This window comes from Mus musculus, chromosome 3 (assembly GCF_000001635.26).
Source record: "Mus musculus strain C57BL/6J chromosome 3, GRCm38.p6 C57BL/6J".
Taxonomy (NCBI): Eukaryota; Metazoa; Chordata; class Mammalia; order Rodentia; family Muridae; genus Mus; species Mus musculus.
In genome coordinates, this window is record NC_000069.6 from 157145866 (window position 1) to 157170702 (window position 24837).

At 39.7% G+C, this 24837-nt stretch overlaps 1 protein-coding gene across 5 annotated transcripts in view; it reads left to right on the forward strand.

The window, feature by feature from the left end:
• The window catches only part of Negr1 (neuronal growth regulator 1), a 754675-nt gene that overhangs the window by 584076 nt on the left and 145762 nt on the right, over positions 1–24837 (forward strand). For all 5 annotated transcript variants that reach the window (XM_006501576.3, XM_006501578.3, XM_006501577.2 and 2 more), the window contains exons 5-6: positions 347–467; positions 14721–14872. In XM_006501576.3, the coding sequence (XP_006501639.1) occupies positions 347–467; positions 14721–14872 (273 nt within the window). The remainder of the gene's footprint in view (positions 1–346; positions 468–14720; positions 14873–24837) is intronic.

Here is a 24837-nt window from a genome sequence, read left to right on the forward strand (position 1 = left end):
GTGCTATTTTTCCAATAGAAACGGAGCCAAAATGTATTGCATTTACTCTGTACTCCCCAAGAACATTCATCTATTGTCCAACTTGAAAAATGGAGCTGAAAATGACTGTTCTAACATTTGAAGCATAAAACACAGGGGCTGGTATGCACTGGACTGCCAGGCATGCGATTCCTTTGAATACAGAAGGAAAAGAATTGCGCGCGTGCATGTGTGTTTATGTGTGTGTGTGTGTGTGTGTGTGTGAGAGAGAGAGAGAGAGAGAGAGAGAGAGAGAGAGAGAGAGAGTGCCATTCCTGCTGAAGATTACTTCCTTTTACCCACCCCAGTGCTTTTGTTTCTTTTTCAGTTGCGCCTACAATTCAGGAAATTAAATCTGGCACTGTGACCCCTGGACGCAGTGGACTGATACGATGCGAGGGTGCAGGTGTGCCGCCGCCGGCCTTCGAGTGGTACAAAGGAGAGAAGAGGTAAGGGCTTTTGTGAGCTTCTCCACGTTCCAAGCACTTGGAGCTAATGTGTTTGTATTTCGATACTAACTTTAAGCAATTTCTGTAACTGGCTTGAATTGTTCTCAGCAGCCTTCTTTTGGGCAAGCGGGATGGAGGGGCCCACATGGGAGGCATGAGGAGCTAACAGCTTTCCAGAAGAAATGTCCACATTGGTTTCTGTAATCTCAGAAACGCTTGCAAATCCCCCATTGCTGATACCTTTTGCTTCTCTGCCTCTCTCTTCCTAGCAACCATGTTTGCCTGGACGGCAACCTGCCTCTAAAGGGCTTGGGCATGGATTATACAAGAGCACTTCAAATGCAATAGGAGCTACAGTCTGTACTCTGCTTCCTTAATAGCCAGAACCCTTCCTACAGCCTTACTCTACCATAAGAAAGTTTAATATTTTGTTTTAGAGGCTTGTGTGTTAGATATTCCCGCATTGTCAAGCCTGTGGAGATGTTGTGCACAAAACAGGCCTGAGCAAGGAGATTTCAAGTTATTCTTTGACTTTGCTTGGTACGGCTGTGCCCTCGGGATGTCCCAGAAGTCTTGGAAAAAGCTACTGAGCAAGAGAAGATTTGAGCCCACAGATTTCACTTTATTTCCCAGGAGTAGGTTCAAACATCTCCAGTTGCTCTTGCCAAGCCAGACATGAAGATCACTGTGGGTTAACTGAAAATCACAATAAGAGACAGAATATGTTATCTGTATTTTACTTAAAATCTTAAGAATATAAAAAATGCTAGTGGACCTTTGTGAAGTGGACCTTTGCTATTTTTAAGCCTAAATATTAAACTAAATACTGTCTGCCATGTCACTGAATAAATGCATGTGGGGATTACACACTCCAATCATAATCATAACTACTTTCATCTGACATCTGTAAAGAAAGCTAGGGAAACCACATGAAAGTTTGCATATTGTTACAATGAATGAGCATAAGCATGGTGCTAACAGGTGTCCAGGTTTTATTGTATTTGCACATGAATATGATGTATGCATGTGTATCTGTGTGTGTGTGCACATGTCCATTTGTGGGTGTATGCATGCTTGTGTGTGTGTGTGTGTGTGTGTGTGTGTGTGTGTATGAGCGAGAGAGAGAGAGAGAGAGAGAAAGAGAAAGAGAGAGAGAGAGAGAGAGAGAGAGAGAAAGAGAGAGAATGTGTGTAGATATGCTCACCCCTGGGTGTACATCTGTAGGACAAAAATTCATGCCCAGGATTATCCCTCTACACTTGAATTTCTGTGTCAATATCCGTATACTCTTTAGCCTGGTTGCTAGGACAAGGTATCTCTCACTGAACCACCATTTACCATTTGGCTCAGCAGGTTGGATATAGTGTTTCTCCTATTTCTGTCTTCCTATTTGAGGTTATAGACATTTCCAGCCATTACAAGCTTTTCCTAGGGGTATGAGCATGAGCTCTCACGATTAGCAAAAATTTTACCCCTTAGATATCTTCTTATCCTTCTTCCTTTGAAACCAGAATCAGAGTTAATATGCAGAAAAAACCTCCCATTTCAAGAAAAGATTTATCTTTATAATTAAGGCTATACTCAACAATCTTTATACTAAATGACTATAGTGTTACCTAAATTTTTGGCAGTTTTATATGCAACTTCTTGTAATTGGAGAAGTTTCAGTTTGTCAGTCATTTCATTAATTAACTTATGCTATCCAAAATTCTAAATCTTCCGATTAGTGGCTTTATAGGGGCTCCATATTTTAAACATGCTGGAGTTAGAAGAGCTGCGTTGTGGTTTCCCTTATTCCACTCACTAGGTTTGGACATCATCAACAACACCAACAACAAACCTTTCTAATGTCTGATAAGGCAGGTTGGAAAGCTCATTTTTGAACATTCCCTGTAGAGTGATGCTCAAACTTCTGAAGGCCATGAAACTTTTGTTCAGATATGATCTTATCCAGTTGCCCAAGAAATACCTATGAGCACAAGACACTTCTTGGCAACATCTGTAGTAAATGGAGCCTCAACTCTTCCTTCCAATAAAACAATCTGCAAGAGACCCCTGAGTCTCCTGTCCTCCATAAAAGGAAGTTTAATCTGATTAAGATTGTCTTACCTGCCTTTTAAAGTCGGATTTTGATCTGTGGCATTCATTTCCTAAAAGCTAACAGTAAGAATCATTCCTTTTGTCCTCCAAATATGAGCCCATTTGTTGGTACCCACCTCATTTCCAATTGCCTGTAATGCTCTGGAACCATACATCCTCCTAATTTCTTGAAGCATTGCCAAAAAGGCTATAGTGACCCACGGAAGTTTTGCAGCCTATAGCAAATGTAGCAATGGGACATTCAATGCAGAAATGAAGCTTCAGTCCTTACTGGGGAAATGGGCTGTAGACCACTTGCTGACAAGGAAGGTAAATTGATTCTCCCACCAATGCTTCCAAAACACACACACCTGCGGAATGTCAAACCAGATTCACATGTGAAAAATAAGTGGGCAGAACACACCCATCATTGTTTGAGTTTTCACTGAAGAAATATCAAAATTCCCAAATGTTGCTAGAATAATTTCCTTTCCAACTATCATAGCAATTTATATGTGAAACACAGGAGAGCTGAGGAGCTGCCTACAACACTGTCTCCACATAAGTGGTCTGCCATGATGGCCCAGGCTGTGTGTTTACCTCACCACAGTGAAACTCACCCAATGCTGTATGAAGGTGCCACTGTAAGCTACTGATAGACGCTAATTCCTATGAGCAAGTGATAACAGATGCTGATATTTCTCCACAGAAAACAAAGTGTGTTCCTGAGCAATCTGCACAAGTCAGGGCAGTTGGTGACAGCTGGGGTTCATAAATCTTCAGACAGAGTCTATGGGGTCAACCCTTTTACTCTGGCACCCGGTCTATCAAAAATGGCTTGAAAAGTCAACAATAAACACCAAGAGCAGTAGCATTTCGGGTTGATTACTGATTTGTAGAACAAGACATGGCTCATAGAAATATTCACTAATACCTACCAACGTTTGCAACAAAGGAAGCAGAAACAAAAATGGAATTAGGTGGACAAGTAACAGGGGCAGATAGACCAGGTTTCAGAGTTTTGTCTGAACCCCCAGAAACCTATCCAGGAGGAGACTTCTGTCAGAGACCCCATCAGGAGAGAGTAGTTCTTGCAAGCTCTTTGTCTCCCAGAGATCTTTCATCTGTCATCCTTATATAAACATTCAGAAATAACCCACACAAGATTTCACATGTATTTAAGGAAATGCTTAAAATGCCCATGTCTCTCACACCAAGATCATCAAAGATGGATTTTCATGCAGATGAACACACAAACACACACACACACACAACACATACACACACATGAACATATGCTCATGAATATACATGCATACACATGTATACATATGTACACACAAATGTACATACCGGTACACACACCCATTAACTCACACCGACACACCAAGCCACAAGACATGACAGCCAAGGCTGGGTAGGCATTTACCTCATCACAGTGAAACTCATCCACTGCTGTATAAAAGTGTTACTGTAAGCTGCTGATAGACTCTAATTCCTATGAGCAAGTGATTACAGATGCTATTTCTCCATAGAAAGCACACTGTGCTCTTGAACAGTCTGCATAAATTGGGGCAGTTGGTGACAGAACTGGGTCTCATAAATCTTCAGGCAGAGTCTATGGGGTCATGCCCTTTACATATGAACACATGAACACATGTACAGACATATATGTACACAAGCACACAAACATGCACAAAAAACACATATTCACTCACACACACTCAACACACATACATAGACACACATGTGCTCACACACAGAGAGATACACACAGAGATACACATAGATATTCACAGACACGTGCACATAGACATACACACCCACACACACATACACTCACATTCACATGGTAAGAGCGGTGATGCTAGTGGCAGTTCCTGGCAGATGGCCTAAGTTATTTGTCATGTGGATATCTCCACAGGACTGCTTAAGTGACTTTATGTCATGGCAACAGGCTTTCTCCAGAATCTGATCCAGGAGACAGCAGGATAGAAACTGCTATACCAAACCTTCTTGTGACCTTTGTTAGGTCTCATACTGTCATTTCTGCAGTATTCTATTAACTGCATGTGGCAGCCCTACTCTCTGCTGAAGGGAAGTATCAGGCATATTGTATCAGGAGGTGAGATCATCAGATGCCATCTTCAAAGACGGCTCCTATACACTGTATCTTATTGATGGTCAACTGGGTTTCATGCTAGAAATATTCCCAATTTAATTTACTTCATTGCACTATCTTAACAGCTAGCATGAGAGTGACTCCATTTATCCATGTTTTGTTAAATCATTAGCCATTGGTATAAGGTAGTCATTTTTAAACACCAAACTCTCAGCATAAGGACAATCCTAATGAGCTTAATCTTACTTTAAATACATTTTAATACTGGGGAAATTAGGGTTTATATAGTTGATATAAAGTACCACCATTTAAACTTTCTTTTCTTGATAGCATTAGCATGTTATATTTGGTTATATATATACATATATATATATATATATATATATATATATATATATATATATATTTTAAATGACGTATGCCATACTTTTCTTCTCTTTTTCAAGATTTTCTGAAATTCAAGCCTGAGGGCCAGAAAGCCATGGTTTCTTATTTCTATTGATCAGTTAGACTGCTTAAGCTTTTAGGCAATAGGTAAATTTATTAGTTCATTCTGTTTGTATAAAAATTTCAAAATATCTACTATACTCTGTAAACTAATATCTATCAATGAAAAACAAAATGATAAATCAATAAATCCAATTTAAAGATATAATTAAAGTATGTAATAATAAAAAAAGTGTCTTTCTTAACCCATCCCCATAACTTAACATAGGAATGGAAAAAGCACAAATGAGTCCAATGAATACAAAAGAAATTCATAGTGAGACCTTAAAAACTCTCAGTTGATGAGTTAAAAAGTAATGTGCTCCCAAATCATGCTATTTGCATTTCACACTGGGAGCTATACCTTCTTGTCTTTTTGGCAACACATTCTCGACTTAGTCTGTGCAGATTTGGGTATTATTTACAACATCTACTAAGAGAATAGATGACTAATATGTTCAGTTTAGCATTTCTGTGAAGGATGAGTCACCTGCATTCACAAAATATGTATGTAGAGACTCATACAATGGTGATCAGATATGTGCATATATGTGCACATGCAGAAAATCAGCCACCTAAAATTATAATTGCATGTGATGACCTTGTATGGTTGGTGTCTTACTTTCTATTGCTGTAATAGGACACCATGCCCAAGGCAAATTGTAAAAGAAAGTTTGGTCTATAGATAAAGAGGGTTAGAGTCCATGATGGTGAAATAAGGGAAAGCTCACATCTTGGTCTACAATCATAAGGCAGAGCGAGAAAGAGAAAGAACACCGATAATGCCAGAAGGAGCATTTGAGGGAACAATTAGATTGGAGAGCACTGTGGAAGGATGATTAGAGCTTCCTACCCAGGTGACTACTGGGGTGAAAACTGGCGTCATTTCCTGAGGCTGGAACACAGGAATGAGGTTTCATGGGGTGAGAAATGATATAATGAGAAACATGGCAGATCAAAGTGTCACTGTTCCACAGAGTTCACCATGCAACAGCAAGAAGTGTGTCTGTGCTTTAAGACTTATGGCAGTCAAGCTCTCATCTGAGCATGTCACATGTCAGCCCATGAGGGTCTCTTCATGCTTCCTCTACAAAGAGCTCTCTCCACTCCATGACAGGCCATCACAGCCTGGTCTTACTTTGCTTTTTGAGTGACAAATCTCACACTTCTGCCTCCCACAACCTGAGCCAACACCACCCTGAGAAATTTCCATTTCCAAAGTATGACATCATGTTCTTTCAGACCCCTTCTTTATTTGGTACTTTTGCTGTTAAGACCCTTGCATATACAAGTACACCCATGCATGTACTCATAAGCATGGATGCACACATGCACACACACACACATACACACACACACACACACACACATAGCAGGGCATACACATACAAGCATACACATGCATACACTAACACACCCTGTCTCCTGGTACTCCTGTATATTTCCTCTCACTACATAATCTACAGACTCAGTGCAGGTGTCCCTCTCCCCACAAAGCCTCTGGAGTCTTTCATTCTTAAGGTTTTGCAGCGCTTCTAAAGGAGGCCAGAGTCTCCCCAAGGCCCAGTTGTGCATGATCTAAGAACCAAAGATGCTGGATACACAAGATAATCAAAGACAGTTAGGATACTATCTCCAAGCTCATTTTGTTATGCCAAAGAAACTTAATGACCTGGACCTTTGTGAGAGTGTGTGCAGTAAAAGCAAACATTGGTAAGAATATTATAAAAAAGAGAGAACTTGAAGGAAAGCCACAATAAGTTTTTTTTTAAAGGAAAAGCTAGAGAGAGACACTCCTAAGAGTTGGAAGGGTTTCCTAAGGGAGGGAGGAACCATGAAACTTTTCTGGGTATAGGTTTTATAGTGCAATGGTGGAAACTGGACAAGGGCTAGGTAAACTCTGCTGGGATTAGTTAGTTCTCTGGGCTATGTGCAACGTCGGATGTGTGTATTCTTGGGTCAAGGAGGAAGATGGGACTCACACTTCCCACCCAGTTTGGGGTGTTGAATCGAACTAATGTGCATCACCTACTCTGACCTACTGTTATCCTTGACTGTCCGTCATTAGTCACGTGGCCATCATTACATCCTCCACCCTTATAGCTGTTCTGAGGGCATTAGTGATACTAAGTTCTCTTGGTTTACATATTTTCATGACTTCTTTGTGGCTTCACCATGACAAACTTCACTATTTCACAGCCATAAAGATGGAGCTGTTATCACTGCTGGTCACATACTACTTACCCTTAAACTGGACGCTTTTTGTTAGAAGTCATAATCACAATTTAGTCTGTCACAATTAGCTGCATTCGAAGCAAGAGTATGGTAAAATGCAGCAGTGTCTTACTGATGCGGCTTGAGAGCAGCCACTGGTCCAGCCTGTCCTCCCTCCTGTCTATTTAACTGTCATAACATTTATAGGTTCAAGCCCTCTTCATACTCAAGCCCTTTTATTCCTTTTCTTATTGTTCAGACCTTATGCTCTTTTACTGCAAGCCATTGTCCTTTGATAGTTCCAGAGAGATACCTTCTGTTTCAGGAGAAATTTCTCCAACTTGACTCTTGGATGCTCACCCCATCCTCAAATTCATCACTGTGTCCATTTCTCTTGCTAAACTCTAGACTGTGGAGTGAGGATTCTTCTTTCATTATCATCTTTCTGGCACCCGGCATGATGTTTCTATAACTTTGTTACATAAATGAGTTATGGTTTTAGTAGTTCTATGAATACTGACCCTGATCTCTGTTGCTATGCATGCAAACTCACATCTGTGCAGTTCTTCATATACAAGTGTGCATATGTGAATGGAAACAAGTGGTTACCTGGGTTGATATTGCAGATGATCTGTCCACACCAGGGTTTTTTGGGAGGGGTGTTTCTGGTTTTCTTGGGTTTTAAAAATAATTATGTATTTATTTATTTATTTATTCATTCATTCATTCATTCATTCATTCATGTATTCATTTATTTAGGTTTGGATTTTGGTTTTGAGACAGGTTTGTCGATATATCCTTTACTGTCCTGGAACTCTCTGTAGACTAGGCTAACCTTGAACTCACAGGGATCCACCTGCCTCTGCCTCTTGAGTTCTGGGAAATAAGGCATGTTCTACCATTGACCAGCTTCATACTCTTTAAAACAAACAAACAAAAAAGCAAAAAAACAAAAAAACAAAACAAAAACAGAAACAAAGTCTCTTGGAGGTTTGAGTCTTGTCAAATAGGCTAGTTCAGATAGCCAGCAAGCCCAGGGAATCCTCCTGTCTTCATGTCCTGTATACAAGGATTCTAAATGCATGCCACTTGGATGGTTTTAATTCTGTTTTGCTCATTTGGGTTGTTGGTTTTATTTTCACATTGGTTTATGAGATCAGACTTAAGATTTGGTGCTTATAAATCAAGCCCTTTTTCCAGTGATCCATCTTCCCAAAGATGTTTTCAAATGGGAAAAGGAAGGTACATTCAATTGATTGTCCAGTTGTAGTCAATGCCAACCCAACCCCAACATGATGAGGAAAAAGGAAAGTCGTTTCTGTTGCTCATTTGTGACTTCCTTTTATGTGATTTCCATCTCTGAAAAATGGTTATTTTGTTATATTTTAGTATAAAACAACATTAAACTCCCAGGTACCCAGCTATTAGGAAAACAGCTCAAGCAGAGTGAGAGATTCAGGAGTTGTCAAGATTGCCAGGGTTCAGGACCCACTGTTATTAGTGGGATCCTGCACTGTATGTAACCTTTGTTTCTTTCATATGGTACTTAAAGTTCCCCCACCCCAGTGCAAACCAAACTGTCACTAGTAGGGCAGCCCTAAAGTCTTGGATCTAAAATTATTAATTTCATTAAAATGGATAGAGTAAACAAGACATACATTTTAAATAGCTTAATAAAGTCTAAAATCATTAAAGTATCCTAATGTATTATAATAACATTAATTTATTCAAATGCACAACTAAAGATAGATACCTCTTGGGTCTCAGACAGTGATGCATAATAGTCTTCAGAATGCTCCCAGGAATAAACGCTACCTTGCTATTCTCTAGCCTCAAGTGTCAGCCACACAATAAATGAACAGGTTGCTATAGCAGCATACACACAGAACCTCCCTTCCACACTGGTTTGTTGAAGCTCTCCTCCTCTCCATTTTCACTATTGGTTTCTCTGCCTGCCCTAGGGTATCTCCCAAAAGCCTGGATGAGACTGATAATGGCCATATGACTGATACAGCGTTTGGCAAGTCTTGAAATCACAATGCCACGATCTTTGCCATCACTCATCTTGCTTTAAACATAATTTCCTGTATGTTCAATATTTAATGTTTGACTGCAGTCTGGGGGGAAGTGAATACATTTTAAGAAACAGACTCTATCATTGAACAATGGCTTAGCCTGCCAGAATCTAGTGCCTGCTAGATTTGAGGTACGTGTACTTAAAGAGTACACATTATCACTTTAAACCATTTTTCCATCCACAGTTGGCTACTGGGTTAGCTTCTTCCACTTCACAGATAAAATCACAAAGGTTTACCAAGATGTAATGAACTAATTTAAGCAACCAAGCATTCAGTAGTCACTGTGTGCCCACATTTTAAGAGGCCAACACTAGCACTATTGTATGATGTTCTTAGAATAAGATACATAATAAAGGCATTGAGAAATGTTTTTCATTATGCAATTCCAGACTCCCAGGCAAGATGGGCATGAATCTGAAGTACTCACAAACATGTAGGAAGATGTGCAGATAAATCTGTGTTAGATGTGGGGACCCAGCCAAATCTAGTGGAGCTCAGCAGTACCACAACTCTACCAGAACTTGGGACACTGGAGACCATTTTATAACTAAAGAAACCACATTTTTGGCCCATAGCTGATTTTTTTGCTGTTCTTGACCATGTTGTGCAGGAGAGATTTTTTCCCCTTTCCATTTTATAGTGGGCTGAGAGATGAAATCACAGACAGTAACTGCTGCCAATGGGGTATGTGCTGGGGCTATGTGCAGCCTGAGAGACTGACTCAAGGGAGAAAAATGGCAGCTGTGTAAAAAGCTTTGCTCAAGGCAGAACTAAGCCCCAGAACTAGTAATGAGCCTCTATCCCAGAACGATATCCATAAAGCCCCCGGAATGAAAGCTTGCTGTTTTGTTGACTCTCCACCCCATGAGACTCACCCCTTGGATTGATCCCAGCTTTCTTGGCTTGCCTACAGCATATCAGTTAGCTATTTAGCTCCAGTAGCTTTGTTCTAAGGCCCAACTCAACTTTCCTGAAGCACTCATGCTTTCTGAGCTGTCTACCAAACTCAAACATAACATCCAGTTTCTGCTTGAAGATGTCAACGCTAACTGCCAGGAGTGGACACCAGCAGTCCAAGGTGATCCACATTTGAATATCAGTGGTTCTGTCAATTATTGGATGATTAGAAAATGAATTAGCTTAATTTTTCTAAACTTCTGTCTCCTCTAATAGGACTAATAACACCTATCTCCCAGGGTTGCTGAGAATATTCATTCATGTTCACAGCAAGTGTTCATGAATGAATGTTGGCTTCCCATTCTTACCACACATGCAAGAACAAATACTGAAGAATTTCAGTTATAAATGTATTGAGCATGACTGCCATCTTCTAAATATATGTAAAGCTTTCCTGTGCACAGTGAGACTAGAAATGCAGTCACGACTCTGGTCCTGTGGCATTTATTGTTGATTCTGACCTAGAAAGAAAGAGCAGACAATAATCCCAAACATGAAGCGAGGCAGGCCTGAGACTGAGCAAGACACAATGCCATTGCCCTAGTTATTTTTGCAATCTTAGCAATTGATACTGACACTATGTGGTTGGGTTTTTCTCTGGTGACTATGCTGCTGGGTTTCTTAGTCACCTTAGATATCTAGAGTCCAAAAGAGATAATGAGTGTAATTTGTGATCATTTGATAATTAAGCATGCCTGGTTCCCTTTGTTACCTCTGGTGTAAGATAATACAGGACTCTGTTTTAATACAGTAGTTCCTTTTGGAGCTGTGCTCATGGGAGCCTGCAGCAGATGCTGGCAAGTCAAAGCAGCTTACAGTCCACACATTTATGAGGCATTGGCCAAAGACATATGAGAGTCAGAGTAATGGCCTTCAGTATGGACCAAACTTCATCTGGTGCCAGGGGTGGACAACAGCAGGATCTGCAGTAATTGTGGGATCTTACCCATGCTCTCCTGGTAAGAATAAGCAAGGACATATGCCCAAGCACTTCCATATAAGCACATTTGCTCTTATAAAGAACAGGAAACCTGGTGTGTGACGTTTAACTCCGAATCCAGTAAAGATTCTCTTCCATTTTAGGGAATGTCTATAAGAAATAAATAATCTGTCAATATAAGACAATATAAGAATGATTCTATCATCTATCTATCTATAACCTATCAATCTATTATCTATCTATCCATCTATCTATAATCTATTGATCTATCCATCTATCCACCTATCTACCTATCTAGCCATCTATCTATCATCTATCTATCTTCTATCTATCCATCTAATTTCTATATTTCTATCTATATTTCTATGGGACCTTATGTAACCCAAGTTAACCCCCAGTTTCCTAAGTAGCTAAGGATCACCTTGAAGCATCAGAGGGATCATCCTGTTTCTACCACCTAATTTGAAGTATATGCTATCACACCCATATTACGCAATGTTGGAGATAAAACCCAGGTTTGCATGCTACAGAGCAGTGTTGCACCAACTTTAGTATGTCCTCATCCAAAAAAAAAAAGAGTCTCTTAATAAAAAATAAAATTATAGGAAAACATCTTGGATAAAATCTTCAAAAAAAAAAGTCATCAATCAAAATTAAATGCTATAGCATTTAGGTGGGACTCATGTTTTGACATTCAGTGACTAGGGTGGGGTCATCTGTGGTCTGGGCTACTTTTTTCCCTCAGCTTCAGCATTTGGAAGGGCAGAGTTTGTGTTAATCTATCTTTGATCACTTGATATGGAACTCACCTTTATATTTATTTAGTAAATATTTTCAGAATTGCATTGAATCTTTGATAAAACTTCCAGGGCAAGATCTTCGTGATTAAAATCACAGAGGCCCATTGTCTGGACGTACACCTCAGTGTCCACAATCAGGTGGGCCTCAGTAGTCACACTCTCTCAAAGACGGCTTTACAAAGCACTCAAGGAGAAGAGCTTGTCTGAAATGGTGTATAAGGAATAAGCAGTTCTCAAACATTCTACTGAAGATGGAAGTTAGCTATAGACTTCATTAATTCCAGTGAAGTAGCCTCCCCGGGAGGTTATTGTGAGGGTAGACCCTTCTCTTGCTCATTGTCCTCATCATCTCCCTGGCTGTTGGGTTATCACTCTGGCATGCTACTGTGATATTGGTGCAGATGCTGCTGCCAGAGCACTACAGGAGGGGCTGCACAGAGCATGGGCAACAGCATGCATGACTCAGCAACATATGTAGCTTTGCTTCATTGAAGGACAGAAAACTGAAAGTCAACTCATCCAGAGAGATAGCCATGACAAAGAAAACCAATGGAGCCAAAGAGCTTCTCAATGTACTCCCTTGAGAACATCTCAGAGTTCAGCCAGTGGAAGATTCTAGTTCATTTCTTCTCAGTTCTATAGCAATGTGACAGTTCTGATTTGGGGCACATCAGAGATTCGGGAGTCTAGGGAATTGCAGAGCCCTCAGAAAATGTGTCTGTAACAGACATGGGCACAATGACTTAAACCCTAGTACCAAAGTAGGCAGAAAATGGAACTGTGATCTGTACATGTGGCATAAATAATCAGTTTAAAATAAAGCTATTAAGGGGATGCATGAAGATATTGCCCTGTTAGCAGAGTTTTCACTAAGCCCTGGGTTCAATCTCAGGCATCAAATTATATTCATTTATTCATGAATTGGTTAAAAGTTATTAATGTGAGACATGAAAGTGTACAATAAGGCACTAGGAATTTAGCATATATTTTCATAATTTTAAAATACTTTCATCCAATGTTCTCATTTAGAATTGGGGATCATTATTTCTGCTCAAGTTTAAATTTTGTTCAATGTTTATTCAACTCAAAGTTTTGTTAATATGATTGAAGTTTGCATTTTGAATAAGTCAAATTCAACCACTAAGGCTAGTAAAGTAATTCTGAGAGTAATCATATCTCACTACTTCTGATTTGCATTACACATAGACTAGTTTGTCTCGATTCAGTGTAATATACATATAATAAGTCAATGCCAACTCCAGGGAAGCCATAGATGAGCTTCTTTGTGATCAGACATAGTTGATATTGAAACTATCATACATGAAAGAAAAATCTAGCTGGCCACTCACCGAGTGAATTTACTCACTTTCTGGTCACCATGTCTCATTTATATAAATCTGACATTGCTCAAGCAGAAGATAGAATCTGGTTTCATTCTCATTGATACTAATTTATATTTAGAGAGAAAATTTCTTCAATTTGGCCTCATTTAATGATTATTCTAACCCATGTCCTATACAATACTCCATGTACTTGAGACATCACTACAAATGGTGTATAATTTTAACATCAAAGAAAGTATATCCTTGTAGTGTGAACTTTTTTAGGAGATTCAAACAATCCAATCTGTTAAAAACAAAAACAAAAAACAAATAAACTCATGTATCCACACTGAGAGAACCATGCAAGAGTGAGTTACACAGAGAAGACAGTCATTTAAGAATAATAATAATAGAAAACATAGACCAGATGGCATAAGGAGAAAGTGGTTTAAATGACAGGAAAAGCAGGATGTCAGAGCCAAGGGTAGATCCAGGAAGAGGCAGAAACAGGGAGCAATATGATCTGTTATTACAACATAGAATCATGCAAGCTCAGATTGGATGCGGGCCTCAGGGGCTGTGTCTGGAGAGAGTGCGAGGATGTCAGCAGTACCAAGCAGATACTATTGACATTTTTACATGGAGAGGTTTACAGGAATTATAAAGTCCTAAAAAATGGGGCAAATACGTTTTAGGATACTGAATGCTGTCAACATTGCTGTAGTTCCTTCTCTAGGTTAAAGAAAGTCATCCCCCAGCCTTAGTTGTCTATGTCAACAGCTATATGGTATTGACTTTTTCTTGAATCCTTGTAACACATGTTTTCAGAGGAGTTAACCATGAAGTATCTTAGGCTCCTATCAACTAGCCAACTGACCCAGAAGCCATTTGCCAAGCTTTTGGTGGGCAGCTTAAGTCTACTTCCTTTTCCCTCTTTCTTGGTTTTCATGGATGAGAAGCCTTTGCTCTACTGGGTTAAATTGTACACTAGGAAAAGTACACATGAAGAGCACATGGTCTGGTTTATCATGTAGCAGGGCAACCCATCAAAGCAAAGGATATCTATAAAGCCTGTCTTCTCTATCAAACCCACCAAGGGAGGAGAAGTGTTGCAGAACAGAACTAACACCATGTTGGTAATCCATGTGGGTGTGGTCACATGATAGCTTCCAGGTCGTCATGGCAGCTCTGCCTAAGCTGAATTTGAAACTGATGTCCCACATCCATGCTTATTATAGTATGTTCTCTCCTCTAGGCTCTTCAATGGCCAACAAGGAATTATCATTCAGAATTTTAGCACAAGATCCATCCTCACAGTGACCAATGTGACGCAGGAGCACTTCGGCAACTATACTTGTGTGGCTGCCAACAAGTTGGGTACAACCAACGCGAGCCTGCCCCTCAACCGTAAGTAAAAAAAAAAAAAAAAACTCAGAAAGCATACTCCAAAGGCCTCCAGACTCCTCTGCATGAGCAGGAATGAAGCCCAAGCACGGAGTATGCTCAGCTTAGACCTTATCCTAATGTAGGAACAGGAAAGTTTGTTCCAAAAGTATCTGGATGTTTGAGAATTCTATATACCTGTAAACATCTACATGTAAAAAGTCTTAGAGTTTAAAAGGAGTAGGAGTTACAGAAATAGATGAAGTGCATCTTCTGACTGAAGATAGTTAAATGAAGTTTTATCTGTATTGGTTTATTAAGAAAAAAAAGTTTTCTTTTGAAGCATGGAGTAACCACGACTTGAGTTTGCTCTTAGTTGTTCATCTGTAGACACTCATTTTGGAAGTCATCAGAAAGTCGCACTCTGTATGTAAAATGAGATAGTGAGTAAACAGGCATTGGAAAAGTATTTTATCTGCATATGTAGCATATTGACTCAAAACTGTATCTTGAAATACAATGTAGGGTTTAATTGAGATAAATGCTACATTCTCTATACATCCAAATGTAACATAATGGGTTGCCCAAAACAAGTAGAACCAAGCAGTGAGGAAGAGAGGGAGGTGGATCCCCTGCTGATAGAACATGGGACTCATTTGTAAAGCAATATCTTCATTGCTTTATCTAACGAAAGACATGTGGGGTTGTTGTATAAAGACCCTATATTTATGTATACAGGCAGAAATTTGAGGGTCTCCATGCCTGAGCAGAACACTTTTGCACATGTTCAACTTGAGGTCATAGATTTCAAAGGAAAGGTAGTATGCACATCAATGATGTTCTTAGCTCAGGGTCATAGGCTTCTGTTCGAAAGATTGAAAAGGCAGATATGAACACCTCTGGGCATGCTCCATTTTCTCCAAAAAGTTTTAGCAGATAAAAGGAAGGGATACTTTGAAGACGTATTAGTGTATCTGCCCTCAAGGTGTCCGCGTGTCTTTAGAGCTCACTCTAATGCTTCTCAGGGACTGGGAGTGATTGAGCAGCAGCCCTAGGGACCAGCAGGAGAGGGAAAATCCTACATTAACGCTCTTCTCAGCAACTACAATTAGTACTTTGTGGAAGCTGAGTGACTTACAGATGGTTAGAACCATAAAACACCACTTATTTTAAAGCTGACTGTTTATTTGAAAATTCAGAGAAAAATGCAGAGTCTCTGCTTCCTCCGTTTCACAAAGTTATCTGAATGAGTCTCCTCTCAAAGTCAGTATTCTTACTGTAACCTAGCACACATTCTTATGTCGCCCCATGATAACAACTTACTCCAGGAAAATGCAGATACTGTGAAGTTCGTCATAGGCAGGGGCTTGTCTGTTTTGTAGAAACAAAAATGGTATGAAGATTTCCATCTCACATAGAACACACTTCGTTGTGTATTATAATTTATGAGCTTTTGAATCGGAGTGATTAAAAACGTCTAATATAGAATCAAGTGCATAACTTTATGTCAACTCTTTCATTGGTTTAGTCAAATATTTCCTAATATTTCTTAGCACTAATTTTGATATGAAAACAATTGTGGCCATGCAATGGTCTTCTGTAAAATTCTTGCTAAGATTTTTTTTCTCATGAGGCTGTTTTCCATGGTGATTAGTAACAAGAGCCACTGAAGAGATCAGGAGCAAGTTGAATTCTAATTTAATGTAAATATTCACAGTTCTATAGAATATTGTCAATATTTTAGATGGCTTAAATATTCAAAAATCTGAAAGAATAAATTGATTTAAAAAGCAAAGAAAAATTGAGAATTAATAGCCTGTTAACTTGCTAGCAAAATTTCTAAATCATAGTTTATTTTCTAAAATGAAGTAGTAGCAATATTTCTTATAATTTAGGATCATATGTTATGTCTATCTATCTATCATCTATCTATTTATCATCTTTAATTTACCTATCATCTGTCTATCATCTGCCTATCATTTATATATCTATCATCTATCTGTTATCTGTCCACCATCTATCTGTTATCTATTATCTATCTCTATATGTATCTATATATCTATCTATCATCTATCTATCACCCATCTATCATCTCTCACTAATTCCTGTTAACACAGGTTAATGGTTGCCTAACAAAGACAGACTTTGTCTATAACTATGAGCTGGCCCTGGAAGTTTGATGGTGTGTCTGTGTTTGGAGGATTCTTCCCTGCAATGACTGAACCTCTTCTGCACTAAAGTATTTCTATTATGTACTCTAATTATTGTTTCTGTTTTATCTTTTATTTCACTTGTGTGGTACTAGAGGTCAAATTCATGATTCGTGCATACTAGGCAAACACTGTAACCTTGAAACAACGTCTCCAAAGACTGTAGTTATTTTTACACAATTTGAATCTTTCTGTTGCGTGCTGTCGAGTTTCAAAACTGCATGAGTGTCTCATCAATCACTTTAGCTGCCAAGTCACCAAACACAGTACATACTATTTAAGAGATAATTAGTGAATTTTTAATGAATAAAGAAACTTAGCCCTGAATGAATGGACTAATGAGTCAATGAAGGATGAGCTGTTTTGTAGCTGTGGGCCTCCCTTATTAGCCTCAGAGATGCCAAGCAATGTCCCAGGCATTAGAAATGACATTTACTATTATTTTATTCTGGCCCAGATTTTATCCTAATTTCTTATAGGAATTTGTCTTTTTAATCCTCACACAAGTCAATGATGGGGTTCTCCAATCCCCTCTTTACAGATAAGAAAACTTAGGAAGAGTATGTTCAGTGGCAAAGGTCATTAGATTAAGCCAGTAGTGAAGCTGAAGCTTGAGTCTTTGCTGCTGGCTTTATGCTTAAGCTCTGAGCTGCTCCACTTATCTACCTAAATCTAAGACCACAAAACCACCATGGAATGAGAGATGATCATGGTCACTTGAAACAGAGTTGAAAAATCATTTCTATGTATAACTGTCCTCTCTCTAGGTTTGTCCTTAGTCTTTAGAATGAACCCTGGGACCATTTCAGTCTACTTTTAATTTACACAATCTCTTTTTCCAGATCAACAAAAAGATATAAGACAATGTGTAAGTTTGGGAAAGCCATCAATGAAACCATGTAAAAAGGATGTCAGTGCATTTGGGTATGAACATGTGTGAGGGAAGAAGAGTGGAGGGAAGGGGATGGAAGGAGACAGGAGTGGTGGGGAGGAAGGAGAGAGAAAGAAAGCTCTGTGTGTGTGTGTGTGTGTGTGTGTGTGTGTGTGTGTGTGTGTGTGTTTTACATCATAGGAGAAAAATAGATCTCACTTAAATCTACATTTTACTGCACTTCAGCTATGTGTTGCTTTATGTAAGTTACATGTGTTTCATTCAAATCCTCAGTAATTCATTTCTAAACTGAGGGCAATCATAAATTCCCCCTATAGGAATTTAGATGATGCCTTTAATGCACCTGTCCCTTTGTCTGAAGGTATTCAGTAAATGCAGTCATTGTTATTGTAACATCACATATACTAGCTCTTAGTTCAATGCACTTGAAGCAGCACTGTGGCTATATGGGGGATAAATGACTTATGATGGTGACTGTCTATCCACTGCTTACCTGAAAGCTTCTCTGGTAAACAATCCACCTGGGAGAAAGGTGGAGGAAAACAGGCTTGAGATAATCTCCTAAATCTAACTCACAAGTTTGCCTCATGCCTCTCTTAATGCACTGACCAGGATTTGTGGATGTTAATTCCACATTAAATGTCCTGCCCACAGCATAATAGTGCAGGTTTCTGGGATCTTTAAAGTGTGAAGATGGAACAAACATGAAGTTCCATGTGGCCCTCATATGGCTGATTCAGCAATAGTGCTCACTTGTCAAATATGAGTGTTGATGGCTACAGTGTTAAAAGCCATAGGCTTCATGTTGGAAAGATCACGGTAAGCAGATCTCCCCTCAAGGAGCTCAAACAATGGAGAGGAGAGAATTACGAGCATATGTGGCTCCAGTGCAAAACAGTCAACAGAGAAGAGGCTCTAGATCTAGTCTCAAGGGCCCTGAAGGGACCACCCACCAAGAAAAGCTGAAATTAGTATTTGAATTGTAAAAAACCAATGTGTAGCTCAAAACATCATTTTCTCATTCTCTGAGGAAGAATTTTCAAAAATTCACTCAACAATAATGATGAGCATAGAGGAAATGACCAAAATGACAACATCCCACAGCCAGGAGCCAGACAGGAGTCTGTGTTCCCAGAGCTAGGCCAAGGCTAGATAGGAGTCTCTGCTCCCAGAGCTAAGGGCATAATTGGGTCAGCCTTTAGTAATTAACAATGATGACTGAAGAGAGAGACATGTAGAACTGCTCATGTGATGACAGAGAATGAACAGCTGGACAAGAAGTCATGCTGGTCTCTTTATAGAGCTACAGTAAAGGGAGAAGTGATACTGTAAAGAAAGGCTGGACAAATTGACAAGTATCAGGACAGCCTTGAATATATGTTTTGACTTTAGGCTTGGCGTCATTAAATGATTTTTAACAAAAAAATTGTATGAATAGATCTGGATTCTGAAAGACTTTGTTAGACTGTGTGGGTTCTAAACCCCCACACAAATTTTAAATAACATGGGCAAATAAAAATGGTGCAGTCAGTAGCTGAGGTGAGAACTGAGAGACAAGGAGGTGTAAAGCGGTGACCAAATCTACAGAGAATAAGTCAGCGTAGGAAGCAGGACTCAGCTGACTCCTCATGGCTACTGTGAGTAACATTAACCAGAATCAGAACATGGAAAAAGGCCCAGCTCTTTTAGCACCTAGTAAAGACCAGGGGTTCATTTTTTTGTGCATTTTTAGTTTTAGACTATGTCTAGTAGGCAGTTGGGTATAGAGTTTAGGAAGGAGATGATCTGGAAGTTTCAGACAGAATGCAGATTCAGTGATGAGAACAGGTCGGATTTCTTATAAAGGCAGTAATAGTGAAGTACATGAAGGATACATATCCAAGCAACATCTCCAAGAAGAGCAAACAGCAGGGAAAAGTACAAGACAGAGGAGAATGGTAGGAAGCCAGGGGCTGTGGAGTCCTCTGCCACCTCAGACCAGTGAAAAACTGGTGATGAGCCACTGTTCTTAGAAATCTGTAGTGGTTGGTGATTTCTCTAGAGTAGTTTCTGTAGACACCTTTGAGAAAATGTCACATTCTATACATTGACGTTAAATAGAGATGGTGGTGAGTTATGGGTAAAAATCCCACTTTCTAGAGGTCTGGCTGTGAAAGGAAGAGCCTCATCCTGGATGTTTCCACAGAATCTGGTCTGCTTAGCCTACTTTTCTAACAGGTTATGTACATGTCAGTCACTTCATGACCTGCACAGTCTCGTGAGTTTCTAGCCAGGAATTAGTGCTGTGACCTGTCCCCATCTACTTGAGCTTTGCTTCTTCCTGCTATTTGAGTTCTGAAAGAGACGTTTCCTCTTAAGGTTTTACATTGCAATTGTAAAAGGAACTATAATTTTAAGCAGAGATTTTTAGGAATTTTTATCAATAATACAATTTTAAATTGCTGCAAATGGGGTTCTCTGTCAATTGAGAGAAAAAAAGAAGTAGAGAAAAAAGCAAGAGAAGGAGGGAGAGAGAGAGAGAGGGAGAGAGAGAGCAAGCACTGTAGCCCTGTATAGCTCAGTGCTTAAGAAAGGCATTCTTTAATATAATTCATAAGGGATAATAGTGTGACAACTATTCATAATAGACTTCCTTGTTAAGTAAAAACTATGGGACTCAAAATTGCATATGTTAGTGTTTTCACCTATGATATACACAACACAAGAATTATTCTGTGCATATTCCTTAAAGGAAGGAAACTCAGTGGGCCCCGTTACTCAAGAGCTCACTGTCATATGAGAAGGAATTCCCTCTCTACCTGCTGTCTTTGAGAACAGCTCAGTGCAGTGCAAGGGCCTTGCTCCTCATTTTCACCAAAAAACATAAGCTGGCTTTAGTGTGTATATGCAAAGGTTCAACATCTGTAGATAAGCTGAGGAAAGAATCATTCAGAATAGAGGCAAATGTGATCAGAGTGCACACAGCTTCATGGAAGTGCTGCTTTCTCCAGAGTCTCAGTGTGTGCACATGAGTGGGACAAGTCCAGCCTGGATAATAACAGGGAAGCCGTTTACAGCCACAGACTAGATAGGGACGTTGCTATGGTATGTGCATACCCACTCTCCCTGTAAATGTGTTCCCAAGTATGTGTGAAACCTTTGCTGAAGAGTAAATCCTGACTATGTTGTGGACCTTCTTGCCTGTGCACCCACATCTGCTTCAGAAAGATGATACATTAGAACTTCAAAGGACTCAACAAAACTTGTACCTGCCTTGACTTCTCTGCTAGAATGTCCAATATGAAATGCTTTCACACATATTACTCCTTAACTCTCCAGAAAACTCTCAGACATTACTTTCTAAGAGCATATGGAGTTTGATGGAAAATCACTTCAGTTGTGCAAAGGTGAAAGGAGACAGGGTGTGGCAGCTATGTCTAGATCAGAGACGCTTGTGGCTGCCTTTTGTGGCTAGATTGCCAAACTCAGATTATGCTTTTCTGGAAAGTAATACTTCAGCTCTCTACTTGCTTAAAATATCTCCAGATACCAGTAAGCTGCTGTGGGCTCTCACCACTCTATCCTGGTATAGACAGTTGATCTTGTGCAAGGCAATGATGATACCACAAGTTTAAGTGTTTTATATTCTAGATCAAAACTGACCTTTGCTTCTACAACTTAAAAGGAGTAAGATTTCATTTAAGCTGAAAGACATGGTCATCCATTTAGCCTTGGGGACTCCTAAGGACACAGTGATGTATGAGCCCAAGGGCTTTATCCTTGTTCTTTGAGATGTTAACAGGAAGGCTTGCCTATGTGCTCTTAAAACAAATGCTGACAAGAAGTGCGTTGAGGTTTTGACATGGACTCTGATATACCAACATGATCCCATGCAGTGGCATACTGTCTGGATCTATTCAGACAAGATCAACACACAGTGAATGCACATAAGTTTGTGGGAACTGAGTTAAAAAACAAAAAAAGCAAGAAGACCTTTCCTCCCAGCTGAAGCTTAGAGCTTTAGTTCACAAGCAGATGGATAAAAAGCCATTCCAAACCACATGAAATGGGCCTCATGAGCTGAAGCAGAAATGGGACTGCCAGAGCCTGAAATGCTCCAGGCCACCATGAAGAACAAGCACAGAACTTAGTCCTTTGTACCTCTGGTAGGACTGTATTGCTGCAGGCAGGGAGGGTCAGACATGATAGATTCTATTTTGTGAAGCAACAAAATCCCTCTTTCTCCCAAGTGAAGCCTTCTGCAAACTCTTGCTGTGTCCAGTAATACATAACTTAACGATGGGGGATGGTGAATTCTGCAAAATACATTATAGCCCAAAATAATGATTTACCAATATCACAAGCTATATTCACACAAAGCTGTATCATTTAAGCTATCACAGAACTAGCCTAGATGCTACATGTGTGATAGAGCATGCTGTTCCTAGGGCTATGATAAACAAAGCATGATACTAGATCAAGCTCAGGATAAGTGGAGAAATAGGACTGCCATCAAGATAAGGGGGGGTAGAATGGAAAGAGTGGAGACGTCAAGAACACCACATGAAGACCTACAGAGTCAGCTAACCTGAGCCTCTGGGGGACTACAGAAACTCAACTACCAACCAAAGAGCATGCAAGGGCTTGACCTAGACTCTGTACACAGTTGTAGCAAATGTGTAGCTTGGTCTTCATGTGTGTCCCCTAACAATTGTAGTGGGACTTTGACTGTGTTGCCTGCCTTTGGATCTCCTTCCTTTAGCTAACTGCCTTGCCAGGCCTCCGTGGTAGAGTACTGCAGTGACTTGATAGAGATGGGGGGAGGAAGTGGTACCCATGGGGAGATAATTGGGGGAGAACTGGAGGAAGAGGTTTGTGAGAGTAGGACTGGGATGAGAGGAGAGAGTGTGGATGCATTTGGGATGTAAAGTGAATGAATAAATAAATAAATAAATAAATAAATAAATACATGAAAAAAAATAAAGAAGATACAGAGTAGTCATGAGATATGCATATGAGATTACTGCCAGGTTAACACTACAGAATATTTTATCTTCATGCCATTTTTTCCTAAGTAGAGGGAATATATTCCAAGCAATGGATAAAAGGCATAGAAGGGGTCTGGAGAGATGGCTTAGTGGTAAAAATACTATCTGCTTTTAGAGGATTAAGATTAAATTCCTAGTACACATGGTAAGTCACAATCATCATTTACTCCAGGCCTAGGGGATCCAAAACTGGTCTCTCTGAGCACAGCCTGCACATGGTGCACAGAATACATACAGGCAAATCACAAGTGCACATAACACTTGTGAAGCAGAGAGAGCAGGAAGCATAGTCATTCACTAAAACTCTCAACGATCCGATGCCATTTATCATTATACTGCGACACTTTTATACCACATCCACAGGATTCTTTCTGTCTATACCACTGAAGGCAGTGACAGTACACCAACTGCAAGGATGCCTCGACAGCCACAGTGTCACTAGATTTCAGCTCTATTATGGTATTATGGGACAACCACATCCCTTGCGGGCCTATGCAATGACACGTCACAGGTGTGTAACAAAAACTGTATGTAACAAAGTGAATTGGAGCTAGTTTGGTTGATATGGAGGTATACCTGGGAGCTCTCTCTCTCTCTCTCTCTCTCTCTCTCTCTCTCTCTCTCTCTCTCTCTCTCTCTCTCTCTCTCTGTCTGTCTGTCTCTCTCATACATCACTTTAACAGTGAAGCCTGCTAAAATGCCAGAAGTTTCAAAAGATTTGATTCGAAAATTTCTGCTCTAGAACAAAGTCTTGCTCTGAAGACTGAAGGAGATGAGCCTGAGCTCCCACATGAGCACCCACGCTCCGAGTTGAACATCTAAAGCTTTGAGTTAAGCAGATTTGAACTGGAGGATTTTGGACCGTTCTCTCAATCTTTGAGGCTTAGACATCTCACTTATAAAAGAGGAAAGACGTTTGTTTGTTTGTTTGTTTGTTTTATGGCAGATTCTAAAGTTAAATAGAACAGGGCTGAGAGATGGCTCAATTGGTTAAAAGTTTGATGGGTAAACATGAGCGTCCAAGGAAGACACCTAAAGACAACCTTTGACCTCCACAAACAAACACATACCTGCGTATGTACTCTTGTGTGCATGTGCACGAGTGTGGATACTCACACACAGCATATACATGCACAAAAATAAATAATAAAAATAAATGGAATATGCATTATAGCCCACACACTGCCTATCACATGAAATATCCACCTCCTTTTCTATCTTCTGTTATAAATTATACAAATGTGGAAGGAAAAACACAAATAGACTCTGCATAAGTGAATGGCTGTAACTTTGTTTTGCTGGGTATCCAAGCAAACAAGCTAGTTCTTTGGTTCATTTTTTTAATGCACCAATGAATATCATTATGATACCATCCTTATTAGAAATATTAATTAAATCAGCCATGCACATAAGCATTCACTTGTAATGAGAGGAGGGAGTGGGCAGGTTGATTAGAGAGGCTGTAAGAGATTAATTACCCTACAGTTGTCTTTCTCCCGGGTTAAGAGGCAGTTTGACAAGTGCATTTCAATCTGTTCTAAAGAGCACAAGCTGCCCAGAGATGACCAAGGGTCAGGAGAAGGAGGGAGAAGGAACTTTGACACTTGCCACTGTCATTGATGAGCCTTGAAAGGCCACAAGCTTTTGGAAATTAAAGACCATAAACAATTAAAGTTTACCCATACCACATACCAGACTTCATCCATTATTGAGACCATTGAGATTCTGCTCTAAATTGAAGATATCTTTATGCCTCTGTGGTTCCAGTCTCCTTACCCATACAATGAGAAGACTAGAGGCATCTACACGTCCATCAGTTGTTGTGCTCTAAGGTACTAAGAACACTGTACGTCTTGGAGA